At 42.7% G+C, this 12,170-nt stretch overlaps 2 protein-coding genes across 6 annotated transcripts in view; one reads left to right on the top strand and one right to left on the bottom strand.

Moving 5' to 3' along the window:
* The window catches only part of trh (trachealess), a 28,263-nt gene extending 21,752 nt beyond the window's left edge, over positions 1-6,511 (top strand). For 2 of the 5 annotated variants that reach the window (XM_068286817.1, XM_068286818.1), the window contains 8 exons: positions 1,660-1,727; positions 1,878-2,178; positions 2,338-2,459; positions 2,807-2,884; positions 3,546-3,739; positions 3,874-3,980; positions 4,053-4,200; positions 4,269-6,511. In XM_068286817.1, the coding sequence (XP_068142918.1) occupies positions 1,660-1,727; positions 1,878-2,178; positions 2,338-2,459; positions 2,807-2,884; positions 3,546-3,739; positions 3,874-3,980; positions 4,053-4,200; positions 4,269-5,739 (2,489 nt within the window). In that variant the 3' untranslated portion in view covers positions 5,740-6,511. Of the gene's footprint in view, positions 1-1,659; positions 1,728-1,877; positions 2,197-2,337; positions 2,460-2,806; positions 2,885-3,545; positions 3,740-3,873; positions 3,981-4,052; positions 4,201-4,268 lie in introns of all 5 variants that reach the window. The other 3 variants (XM_068286814.1, XM_068286815.1, XM_068286816.1) reach the window with 2 other exon arrangements.
* A 1,229-nt stretch (positions 6,512-7,740) lies between these two features.
* On the bottom strand, positions 7,741-12,034 carry LOC137574836 (uncharacterized). The gene is made up of 5 exons (XM_068287279.1): positions 11,864-12,034; positions 11,231-11,780; positions 11,009-11,170; positions 8,531-10,968; positions 7,741-8,463 (listed from the first exon to the last, which is right to left on the bottom strand). Exons 1-5 carry the CDS (start codon positions 11,921-11,923, stop codon positions 8,140-8,142), a joined length of 3,534 nt encoding a protein of 1,177 aa, XP_068143380.1. The 5' UTR covers positions 11,924-12,034; the 3' UTR covers positions 7,741-8,139.
* Positions 12,035-12,170: the final 136 nt, after the last annotated feature.

The raw sequence follows: 12,170 nt of genomic DNA, 5'->3' as shown, positions 1-12,170 counted from the left end.
TTTCCTGCTTTCAGTTTTTGTTTGAATCCCCTTTTCCCCCATTTTATGGCTAACTGCGCATTCTGGACTTCCCCTTGATGGTTGAGATATGGCCGCCAATATGGCGACACTTCAACATGACAACTCTCAAGTACAGTCACACAGAACAGAAATGCAAATTAGTTAATGAAAGTTTCAAACCAGACAATGCAACAAAATGCGTTTTCGAAATTGATTTCAAATTGTCATCCTGGAAACACTTTATTGGACGTCCTAGAAAAGAAAACTGAGAAAACTGAGTTTGAAAATTTAGATTCATTCTGTTCAGGTGCTTCCAATCAACTCAGAAATACACATGAATAAGTCATAAATGATGTGCATGATGTGCCACTCGGCACACTCATCGAGCCACCCTTAAGAAATGCGATGACCCTTGCCCACGTCCATGCCCACGCCCACAATCTCTCTTGGTCTCTTGGCCAAACAAAGACAATTGAAAGGGAACCGCAATGTAAGCAATGTTCATAATAAATATAACCAAGCATTCAATATTTTCTCAGCTGATGCGCCCATTTGACCATATTTATTTAATTCAATTATAGAATTTTACGATTATGGTTCGACTGACCAAAGAGTCATAATTCGCACAAGTGCAAATCGCTTTGGCCCGTCCACATATTTTTACTTTACTTTACCCACATCTCTTCTCTCTCTCTCTCTCTCAAATCCCCAGCGATTTCTGGACGCGCTAAGTTGGCAAACAGTTTCCGGTTCCGTTTCAGAGCCATATGTGGCTAAGGTGGATGGTGGAGAGGGCCACAGGGCTTTAATGACCTTCAAGTAATGCTCATATGTATGTATGTATGTATGCTCCACCCCTCGTTTTAGCTTTTCCTTTTTTGTGGCTGTGGGTCAAATTGAAGTGCTTTTTATTGCCCACAGCTTGTTGCTGGCTGTGGCTATCCATCCGCCTTAGCCTCTTTTGGGCTTTAGGTATGTTGGGTTTTTTTTTTGTTTGCCTCCTTCCTTTCTTATTCTTTTTTTGTATAATAATCCAATTGAATGGAAGGCGTTACTTCTCTCTCTCTCTCTTCCCTCTTACTCCATAAATGTGTGTGTGTGTGTGTATACATAACGCCCCATTGATTTTGGATTATTTTTTTAGTGCCTTGACTACCTTCATTTTAGTATTTTCTGTTGCTTTGGCTCTGCCCTGTGCATTTGGCTTTTAAAAAGGCAACACCGCCACCGCCCCCCGCCCCCGTCTCCACCTTGGTCTTAAAGTCATTCTCGTCTTGCTTGGAATGCTTTTTGACGTGACAATACAATTGTCGCAGTTGTCGTCGGCCTCTGGAGCATGACGTGGCTTATGGCTCATGGATAGCGATAATAGGCCAGGAAGAGGAAGGCGGCATTGCTACTGATAGCCCGATAGAAGTCGCCTTGTTGCCATGAATTCAATTTTAAAGTCTAACTTTTGGCCAAGTTCATTGCAATCCTTGTGAGAGGCTAATAAGAGAAAGCTGTAAATGAAATTTCTTTCTTGCCATTTCACTGTAAACTTCATTTTCTCTTGTTGTTATTGTCGAAAGAATTTCTTCAGTACATTCTCCATATGTTTATTCATTCATTCATATTGTTTCTCTCTCTCTTTCTCTCTCTCCCAATCTTCATTTGCAGGTGCAGCCATTCGACGTAGTCCCGCCGTTGATTTGTTTGAACAACATCAGGGCACCCACATACTGCAGGTAAATGACAGTTGCATAAGTGCGAAAGAGTGAGAAGTAGTCAGAGGAGGAGTGGGAGCGGCGTACCTCTATCGGGAGGTGCAGCCCGCAGCCATCTTGTGCATATCATTAACATTTCATTTCGTTTCGATTCTCTCCATTTTCTTAAAGTCACTCGATGGCTTCGCCTTGGCTGTGGCCGCTGATGGACGCTTCCTGTATATATCGGAAACGGTGTCCATCTACTTGGGCTTGTCGCAAGTGGAGATGACCGGCAGCAGCATATTCGATTATATCCACCAGGCCGATCATTCAGAAATTGCCGAACAATTGGGTCTCAGTCTGACCAGCGGCACTGGCGGTGGTGGTGCTGGTGGTGGCGGCGGCGGCGGTGGCGGCAGCAGTGGCAGTGGGGCTGCAGGCATGGCCTCACCCACATCGGGAGCCTCGGACGATGGCAGTGGCACACACGGTACGAACAATCCCGACGGTGAGTCAAGTCCGAGTCCAATTTGAGATGGGAATGAAGGGGCAAACAAAGATCTGCACTCGGATTAACTGTCGGACAACCTATCACACACTCCTCCAACTAAATTCCAACCCTCTTGCTTTGTCAATCTTCTCATTGCAGTTGCCGCCTCAATGACACAGGCATCGACAGCTGGCTACAAGGGCTACGATCGTAGCTTTTGTGTCAGAATGAAATCCACACTGACCAAACGTGGTTGCCATTTCAAATCTTCTGGCTATCGGGTAAGCATTGAATAAGCCAATTAACTTAAGCCAAAGTGCCATAATTTCTAGTCGACGTTTTGTAGAAATGACCCCTTCCAAAAACCTAGATCTATTTTTATTTCATGTTTTATTTATTTCATAATTTTTGTTGTTTTTTGTTTTTGTTTGTAGTCTGAACTCTAACTATTTAGCTTGGTCTTAATTCTTCTCGGGTTTCTGTCTGGGGTCGTAGGACTAACCTTTTGTGTGAGTGTATGCGTGTGTGTGTGTGTGTGTGTGTGTGTGTGTGTCTTTGGTTTTGTCAATTAGCATTTAGTCTTCATTATGTATTACGTATTACCATCCCATCCACTGCTTATCTACAGGCCAACGATGCAACCAGCAATTGCAATGGTAACAATAACAATGCTAAAAATCTTAAGAATCCGGGCTCAAACTATTCGGTACGTATCAATTGAAATCAGTACAAAAAAAATTACAAAAATGAACAACAAAATTTCAAATTTTTATTCAAAAACTAACTAAAACGGCAAAATTATAAATGTCAAAACAAATTTTTTTTAATTTTTGTGTTTAATTTTATTTATTTTTTCACTAAACGATTTTGTTATTCGTTTAATTTCGATCTCGGCCATTAATACTATACATACATACATATGTACATATGTATATATATGTATGTATATATGAAAAATTGAAAAGATATATTAAAAAAGGAAAAAACAAAACTGATTTTAGATTGATCAGTATCGAATAAAAGTGCAAAAACATCAATCATCATTATGAACAACATCAACATCACAATTATGTATCTGCATTATCCATTCATACATACATTGTTCTTCATCATAATCGAAAAACTTTTGAAAGAGATTCTATTATTCCGCCCCTTTAGAACACTCAACTTCCGCTGCAACGACATGAGCTGAGCTTTAGTTTATCTTTTATTTTTTTTTTTTTTTTTTTTTTTTTTTTGTGTTTTTGTTCTTTGTGTAATGTGTCTTTACGCAAATGATGGCAGTCAGTCTTAGCCTTGTAAGCTGTAACCACTTTGTGGACCACCGGCTTAACCATATACCTTTCGCCCATTTGGAACATTTACAGGTTGTCCTCCTGCTATGCAAACTACGGCCTCAGTATACATTCTCCCACACACGAAAGTCCCAACCTCCGCTGCTTGGCATGGTGGCATTGGCCATTGCCCTGCCGCCGCCTTCGGTGCATGAGATACGTTTGGAGTGCGATATGTTTGTGACACGTGTCAATTTTGATTTACGTGTGGCGCACTGTGAGCCCAGGTGAGTTCTAAAGAAACCCCCCCTGAAGTATGCAACGAATTTGCTTTTGATCAAGGATCAAAGGAGGTCTTTTCTACTGCATATTGCATACTTTTGGGCTTGTGGCTAATCAATAGGATTTCATTGTATTTCAGAGTCTCTGATCTGTTGGATTATGCACCAGAGGATCTGGTTAACAAGAGCTTGTATTCACTGTGCCATGCCGAAGACGCCAATCGGTTACGCAAAAGTCACACAGATCGTAAGTACATATATTTTGGAAATTCCAAAGGAGGGAATTCATTGACTTACTGAGTTTCTCTTGATTCTATAGTAATCGAAAAGGGTCAAGTTTTGACGGGCTATTATCGTCTGATGAACAAAAGTGGTGGCTACACTTGGCTACAAACCTGTGCCACAGTCGTCTGTAGTACCAAAAACGCCGATGAGCAGAACATAATATGCGTCAACTATGTGATTAGGTGAGGATTGCATTTGCAGTAATCTCTGATTGGACAGATTAGATAATTTGTTTGTCTTTTCATTGTAGTAATCGCGAAAACGAGAACCTCATTCTAGACTGTTGTCAACTGGAACCTAGTGTGGATAGCATTAAGCATGAAGAGGGCTTGGGTAATGACAAGAGCAGTGGCTCACCCAGCGGTGATGCATCCGGCGAGGGTAATCCACATCTCAGTGCTGGTGATATGAAACTAAGTTCACCCAAAACCGATCCCGAAGGCCATTCACATCGTGGTCGCGGGCGTAGTGCAACGTCGGCCCATGGCAGTAGCCTGAATAATCTCTCGCTGATCAAAGACAGTCCAACACCACTGGGCGTAGAGGTGGACACGGGTGTGGGAGTACTGCCAGCCACTGTGGCCACTCCTGTGCCGGCACCAACACCAGCGAATACCTCCACAAGCTCCACGACAACGAAGCGGAAACGCAAGAGCAAGGCGGCCCAGCAGGCCGAAGAGCAGACCGAGCAGATTAGTGCCGAGCAACAGCCATTGACCAAGTTACCAGCCATGGAGCAACGTGATGGTGGGGCAACACCACGAAGTCGTCTGCCATCGATTGTTGAGGAGCAAACGAATTCGGCGGCAGATTCTGCAGTCAAGGATCTAGAGCATGCAATGTCCAAGCATTTGCCATCGCCAGGTTCAGTGACTGGTAATAATCCGCCAAGCACTGACTTTAGCGCCGATTCCCTGATTAAGCAGCAACAACAACAACAACAGCAGCACCAGCAACAACAACAACAGCAGCAGCAACAACAACAACAACCACATGACCCCAATGAGAAGAGCAGCACAATACAATGGATAGGTACACCGTATCAACAACCTGCTCCAATGCCAGCAACGGCTCTACTCCGGCAGCTCTATGCCAATAGAGAGAGTGTCATCCGGGCCACAGCACGACAGACACCCACAGGCGTAGGGCCGGGAGTCTTCTATGGAGAACAGCAGACAGGCCCGTTGCCCACTCCACCAGGCAGTGAGTCGTCCTATGAAAATCAATACCTACAACTGCATTCGGCTGCCGCCGCTGGACATCCTGGAAGCGGTGGGCAAAAGACCTCGGCGGATGCCTTCACCAATCTGGTGTCCACCTATGGTGGCTATCACAGTTCGATTGACTATCACAATGCCATGACACCGCCATCCTCGGTGTCGCCACGCGATAGCAACAATGCGGCCAAAGTGCCTCCCTCGGCGGCTCCAGTGCTGACCACAAATGGCGGAGGCGGCGGTGGTGGTGGTGGCTATGAATATGCCGACCCATTGAGGGGACAGTATGCAACACCAACTGGAGATGTGGCTGCCACATCGTTACCCCTGAAGCCGCAAGCCTACACAGCAACAATGCATCCGCATGGCCATGCCACCACCACAACAGAGGGCGGTGTCACCTACAGCAATCTGGATCAACCGCAATACTTTGCCCCACACTCCAGTTTCCATTTGTATCACAAGGGTAGCCCGGCCAGCGGTTGGTATTCCACACCGTCCTAGGTTTTGGAAGATGGCGCCACCGCCGATTGCCAAATGCAGGGAACATTGCCGCAGCAACTACCAAACTACCAAACGCATCCATCGACGGATGTGCAAACGGAACGCTGGGATATTGTCGGGGCATTGGGCAAGGTGGCGCGTATGTTTTTCAGTGCACGCAAGGGAAGTGGCCAGTAGGATGATGAGAAGGAGAAGGAGAAGGCGGAGGAGGAGGAGGAGGTATGTACTGCTAGCAGTAGTTATCCGTTGACTCCGACTACCCACTTACTCACCCACCCACCCACTCACTCATTCACTCAGAACTTTGCCTCGAGTTCGAGTGATCCTTTGGCCCTCTGACTGTACATACGACACCACGATGACAAATAGAACAAAACAGAAAACAAAACGTTAAAACATTCAATGTTGTTAAATAATTCTTAAGCTTTGTAAATTTAAACATCAAAACTCACTCACACAGAACCCATTGAAATTATGCGAAGAATATGAAACCACAAAAAATACTCGGCAAATATGCAATTAAATTAAACAAAACAAAAATCAAACAAAAAAAACATAATCTTATATAAGACTTGCATAATGTGTGTGCCACCACAGAAACAAGATTCAAATATTTAAAAATAAATATAACAAAAAGTAATACGAAATGAAGAGAAGAGAAGGGCAAAGAGCAAACGCAAAAGCAAACTCAAATAAATAAATATTAGCAATTAAATGAAATTCAAAAATAAAAACTACAAAGAAATTGGAAAAAAATCAAAAACCAACAACGGCAAACAACAATTCTTAACCAGTAAAAATCTAATTGTTATTAATTATTTAAAAATTAAATGTAATCTTTTTTTTTCTAACCATATAAATGAATATATATATATATATATGTATGTATATCTAATATAAATAAATTTGCATATAAATATATATATATATATATAAAAATTTAACATTTTTACAACATATCAAATGCTTCCTCTTCTAGATTTTACCAATTAAATATATTATAAATACATATATATAAATCATATATATATAAATTTTTCCCTATCTCTAAGAGTTCTGCTAAATAAGAATATGTTTTTTTTTTTTTTTTTTTTGGTTTTATTTATTCTTGTTTTTGTCAAATTTCGCCTAAAATTTTAAATTTAAACTCAACAAAAAAAAAAAAAAAAAAAAAAAAAAAAAAAAGAAATAAAATAACTCTAAATGTATATTTAATGAGATGTAATTCTAACAAAACAAATAGCTTTTCCTTTTTTTTTTTTTTTTATATATACAAATACAAAAATGATTTATTTATTAGGCCAAGATAAGCCTCTCGAGATCCGAGTCCAGTCTATTCTTGTGCATCGACGATGTTGATAAATAATATATTTAACAACAACACAATAATGGAAAAACATAATAAAAAGAAGAAAAACAAAAAACAAACAAACAAAAAAAAAAAACGGAAAGAGTTACTTTAACGTTTTGGAAAGACAACGACACAAATGAATAGCTAAAGAACAAGTGTAATTAAATTTTGTATAAACCCAATCACAAAACGTTTCCCTTAAATTAAAGGCTTACACACAATATGAAATATGTCATAAAACAAAAACAAAATCAACAGTTGTTTCCCTGCATACATATACAGAAAGGATATTGACTAGAATTGGATGCCACGAGGGACAAATCAAAGCAAAAGGTAGGCCTGTTATAGACCCATTATTCCTATTATAAAGACCTTAAAAAGTAAACGCCATTCGGACTTACCATCATTACAATCGATTTAAGTGGTAAGGACTTAAGAGACTAGTCGGACTAGATCGGATAATCCAAATGACACACTTGAAACTTTGGAATATTCTCCCATTCTTTTAATCAAATGATTATTATTATTAATTTTTTTTTTTTTTTTTTGGTTTTAATAACAACACCAACGTCGTATACATATGTACAATAACAAATAAGACAAGCCACAAATGACTTTTAATTCTAAATTAATCAAGAAAAGAAAATATCTTCGATGCCAGCCGAAGTTTCAAAAGCTGCTTCAAAAAACATATTTTTATATGCTGATCTCTTAAAGTTAAAATCTATTTACACTTGTGTTTGGAAGAGGAAGGGGAGGTGGTTAGTACTAGTTAGAAAAATATAGAAAGGATATATCCATGTGTGTGTATATGGTGTAAAGTTGAAAGAGAAGACAAAGGAGAAAAAAAAAAGCCTTAATCATTAACGTTAACATTGATTGGTTTTGGTATAAAAGTTGACATATGTATGTAAAAGTTGACATATGTATGTATGTACATATATCTAGATTTGTAAGTAAAAACTATGTTCTATGTCCATTGCAATAGACAGCACTTTGTGTTACGATATTTTTGTTTTGTTTCTGTTGTTGCTTTTAGATGTATTAATTTAGGAAGTCGGCAAGGGATCCATTAAAGTTAGTCCACCAATTGCATCTGCCGACTGCTCCTTGGCATTTGTACTGGAATGTGCGAGCAGTAAACTGCTTTCCACTTTGATTTGCGATGGGATTGCCGCCACAGCTGATGATATGTGACCTGGTACAGATTTTCGATTGTTAATTGTTGTTGGATTGCTGGATTGCTGATTGGCCTCATGCTTGGCCTGATGAACCAGCAGCAGGCCTTGATTAATGCTAGAGAAGCTGCACACATCGCATTTGTGTATAATTGATGACAATTCCTTTTCGGGATGACGTTTCTGAAGATGCAACTGAAAAATGAATGATAAGATATTATTGGAGATAGATAAGATAGATAGATAGCCCCAAATGACTTACCCGAAAAGCTGTGCTTTGTATAGCTCGAAAATCGCAGTGTGGACAGGCATAACGTTTGCGTTCCTTATGTGTCCCCAAATGCCGCCGAAAGGCATTATGGTCGCTAGCTTCATATTCGCAGGACTCACACTTGAAGCGTTTTATCGACTGATGGCTACGCATATGAAGCTTTAGACTGCTCTTGGAACTGAAGAGACGTTGGCAAGTCTGGCATTGCGGTTGCTCGTTACGCTCCTTGCAGAGATGTTCGCGCAGGGTCTTGCGCTGCTTGAAGGCAGCACCACAATCTTCGCAACGATGCAACAAGGCCGTCAGAGCTTGTTCTTGTGGATTGTTTGGACTCATAATGGGCGGCGGTGGCGGTGCTGCCGTTGGTGGTTTGCCCATGCCCAAGCCCTGTGTCCGATGAAGTCGGCGATGATTTTTCAATTGTTTGGTATTCTTGAATCCCTTGCCACATTGTTCGCACTTGTAGTTGCGCTCTTCGGAGTGGATTTTTGCATGGGTATTGACTAGACGCGAATAAATGGGCGTCTTGAAGCTGCACAATTGACAACAATAGAGCTCCATGTCAATCTGATGTGTCCGCCACAGATGGGTGTGCAAGCAATTCCAGTTACTAAACTCACTGGACTGACATTCGGGGCAAATCATGGGCTGGGCAGAACCAAGGGCTCCATTATGACAGCGACCATGGTACTCGAGAGTGGAAGGCGATTTGAACCGAAACATGCAACCCTCGACTTGACATTTACCGCCCTCTGGTATTTGTTGAGCACCTGGTGGTGGACGTCGCTTGGCCAAATTACCACCGGCCTGCTTGGCACCATACGGACGTCCTCGTACGGATGTGCCACCCGATGGCGGCTCAACGGCAGCGGGTAATAAATTATTAGCCACATAGATGCGGGCTGGCTTCTCTGCCGTGATCGAAACTGTTGCCTCTGAGGCCAGGGGAACCAAGGGTGGTACCGGCAAGCTGCTTAAATTTGAACTGGACGAGGTCATCATAGTTCCGCCAGAGGCAGTAACGGGCACAAGAGGAGGTACGCCACCTCCTCCATCTCCGATTCCGACTCCCACACCTCCTACACCGCATGACAATTGGTCGAGTGTTACTGTTGGTAACTGAACCGATGACGATGGAGGAGGAGGAGGTGGATTAGGTGCACCGTTATATAATTGAGCAAAATCTTTAACCAATAGATCTTCGGTTGATGGATCCAACTGTGTAGATGCAGGAGCTTCCTCATGGCTCTGGCCACTGGCTCCTTGCAGTGGTTCCTCCATCCAGCGCCAACAGTCCAAATCCTCAGCTAAATCATAGCCTTCTTCACTGGGCCAACTGTTACTTAGCGAAGGCTGAAAATCACTCAAGGTCTGCCCAGCTACAGACGGCTCTTGAATAGTCTGCTGCTGCTGGGAATGTTGTTGGTGTTGTTGTTGATGTTGTTGTTGTTGGTGGTGATGATGATGCTGCTGCGGCTGCTGATGATGATGATGATGATGTGGTTGCTGCTGCTGCTGCTGATCAATTGGTAGTTCCATTAAGGGTACCATTAGATGCTCAACTTCATTGCGATTCATCAGATTGAGCTCATCTACGGTACGAAGGTGAAGTGTGCCGCGTTGCGGTGCTTTAAGGATATCAACGTTCTTAATGAAAATCTTCTGCTTTGATTGGGTGTTGGTGCTGTTGGCAGCCGGCGGTATAAAGTTTCCCAACTCAACGGGCGGTGGCTCTAATGTAATGGGATGTGGAGGAGGCGGCGGAATCACCGATGACGGTGGCGGCGTAGCCTCTGTCACCAATGGAGCCACTCCATGATCGAAATCTACAGCAAAATCCAAATCCAAGGCACTAAAACGACTTGTGTCCATTCCAGCAGCGGTGCCAGTTACACCTCCATTGCAACCTAAGACCGCATCAAATGCAAAGGCCTCATTGCACATATTGGCCAAAGGAGCCAAACTTGGTTCGAATCCCGGCAGCGGACCAGTTGGTGTTAACAATGCATCCGTGTGGAATACATCTCCGGCAACTCCTCCATTTGTTCCAGGAGTGGTAGTCCCCGTTACACCTGTGCCATTGAAACCCATGCCCGGCAGAGCTGATGGTAGCACCATTGGCTCTTTTAAAATGTCCACGTTTCTAATATAGATCTTAGGTTGACGTGGTTTCTCCGGTTCTACACCTACTACCTGCACATCTAGAAGATTATTGTCGGTGAGTATGGCTGGCTCCGTTTGTGGCAATTGAAAATCAAAGGGCAACAGAGCTGGCTCTCTCAGAACATCTACACTTTTAATAGAGATTTTCTGACTGGGTTTGGATGGAGCTGTTACTTGTTCTGTGACATCATCGAGTAAGTCCATTATATTGCTTCCAGCACCAGCATTTTCATTGTGTGGCATTAAGGGTAAAAAATCCGGAAGAGAGTTTTGCTCCTGTGGTGGCGGAGGCGGCGGTGGGGGGTGGCTCCTGTAGGCAAGCAACGTTCTTAATGAAAATGCGACTCTTGGTCTGCTCCCGGACCGATGACTTCTTCAGCAGTGCAGAAATCTCATGTTCCTCCAAATGATGATCAAGGCTGAGATGCATAAGCAGAACATCCTGGCTAACAAAAATGTTCTGGCAGCCTGGAAAGATATAAATATATTTAGTTGCATCTTGGTGGCATGCTATGGACATGTACATACCTGGACACTGTTTACTGGGCTGTTCACCAAAGCAATTGGCCATGTGCGACTGCATCTTCATTGGACACAGAGTTAAGTAAGGACAACTGTGACATCTGTGTAGGACTCGGTTATCCGAGGTGCTGCCGTCCCCTACAACCACAGTTGACTTTCCTTCTACACTCGGGCAACTAGTGTTACGTGTGGGTGGCGTGGGTGTGGCATTAAGTCGCTCTTTAGCTGCTGCATCAGTTGCCTGCTCTGATTTTATAAGCTCGGCTTCTGACTTTATTTCGGCAGTTTTTCTCCGAAAATTACGATAGCTCTTTCCCACTTGCGTCTCTAGCTGCAGATCCGTAGTATGAATTTGCACAAAGGGAACGGCTGCCGCTGCACTGACTCCAACGGCTACTCCCGTCGCAGTGGCTGCAGCAGCCACAGAACTGCTCAACGCCGATTGGTCATCGTCAAAGAAATTGGTGAAATTGGTATCTGGCTCCAATGCATGAATAGGCGTTGATAGCGATAGCAACTCGGCAGCTGGCGGGTGCGGGTGGTGCGGTGGTAGCAACTGTTGGAAAACAATACACGGCATGGACGTGGAGAATCAAAATCTCTTGCTCTCTCTCTTTGAGCTTCTCTCTCGTCTCTCACCTGGTTGCCAATGACACTGTAGTAGCCTGGATATCCTGCATCGTTCATATTGCATTGCATTTGGTCAAGATTTAATGAAGCATTTTGGAATTCCGCATTTACAATTTTACACAATAAAAAAAAGTTGTGGCACAAAAAAAAACTGATAGCAAAAAACAGCTGATAAAGATGAAACAGCTGATTAATTAGCAGGCTCAAAAATGTATTAGCAGACTCAAAATGTGTTAACATTTCATATCAAGAGAAGCTACAACTCTCCCTCTTCCACTCACTTAAAAGTGAGGCAAATTTAAAATCGAGCAGCAGA

This window comes from Drosophila tropicalis, unplaced genomic scaffold, assembly GCF_018151085.1.
Source record: "Drosophila tropicalis isolate 14030-0801.00 unplaced genomic scaffold, ASM1815108v1 contig_463, whole genome shotgun sequence".
Classification (NCBI taxonomy): domain Eukaryota; kingdom Metazoa; phylum Arthropoda; class Insecta; order Diptera; family Drosophilidae; genus Drosophila; species Drosophila tropicalis.
Note: the sequence above shows the minus strand (reverse complement) of the source record. Positions and strands in the feature narration are given on the sequence as shown.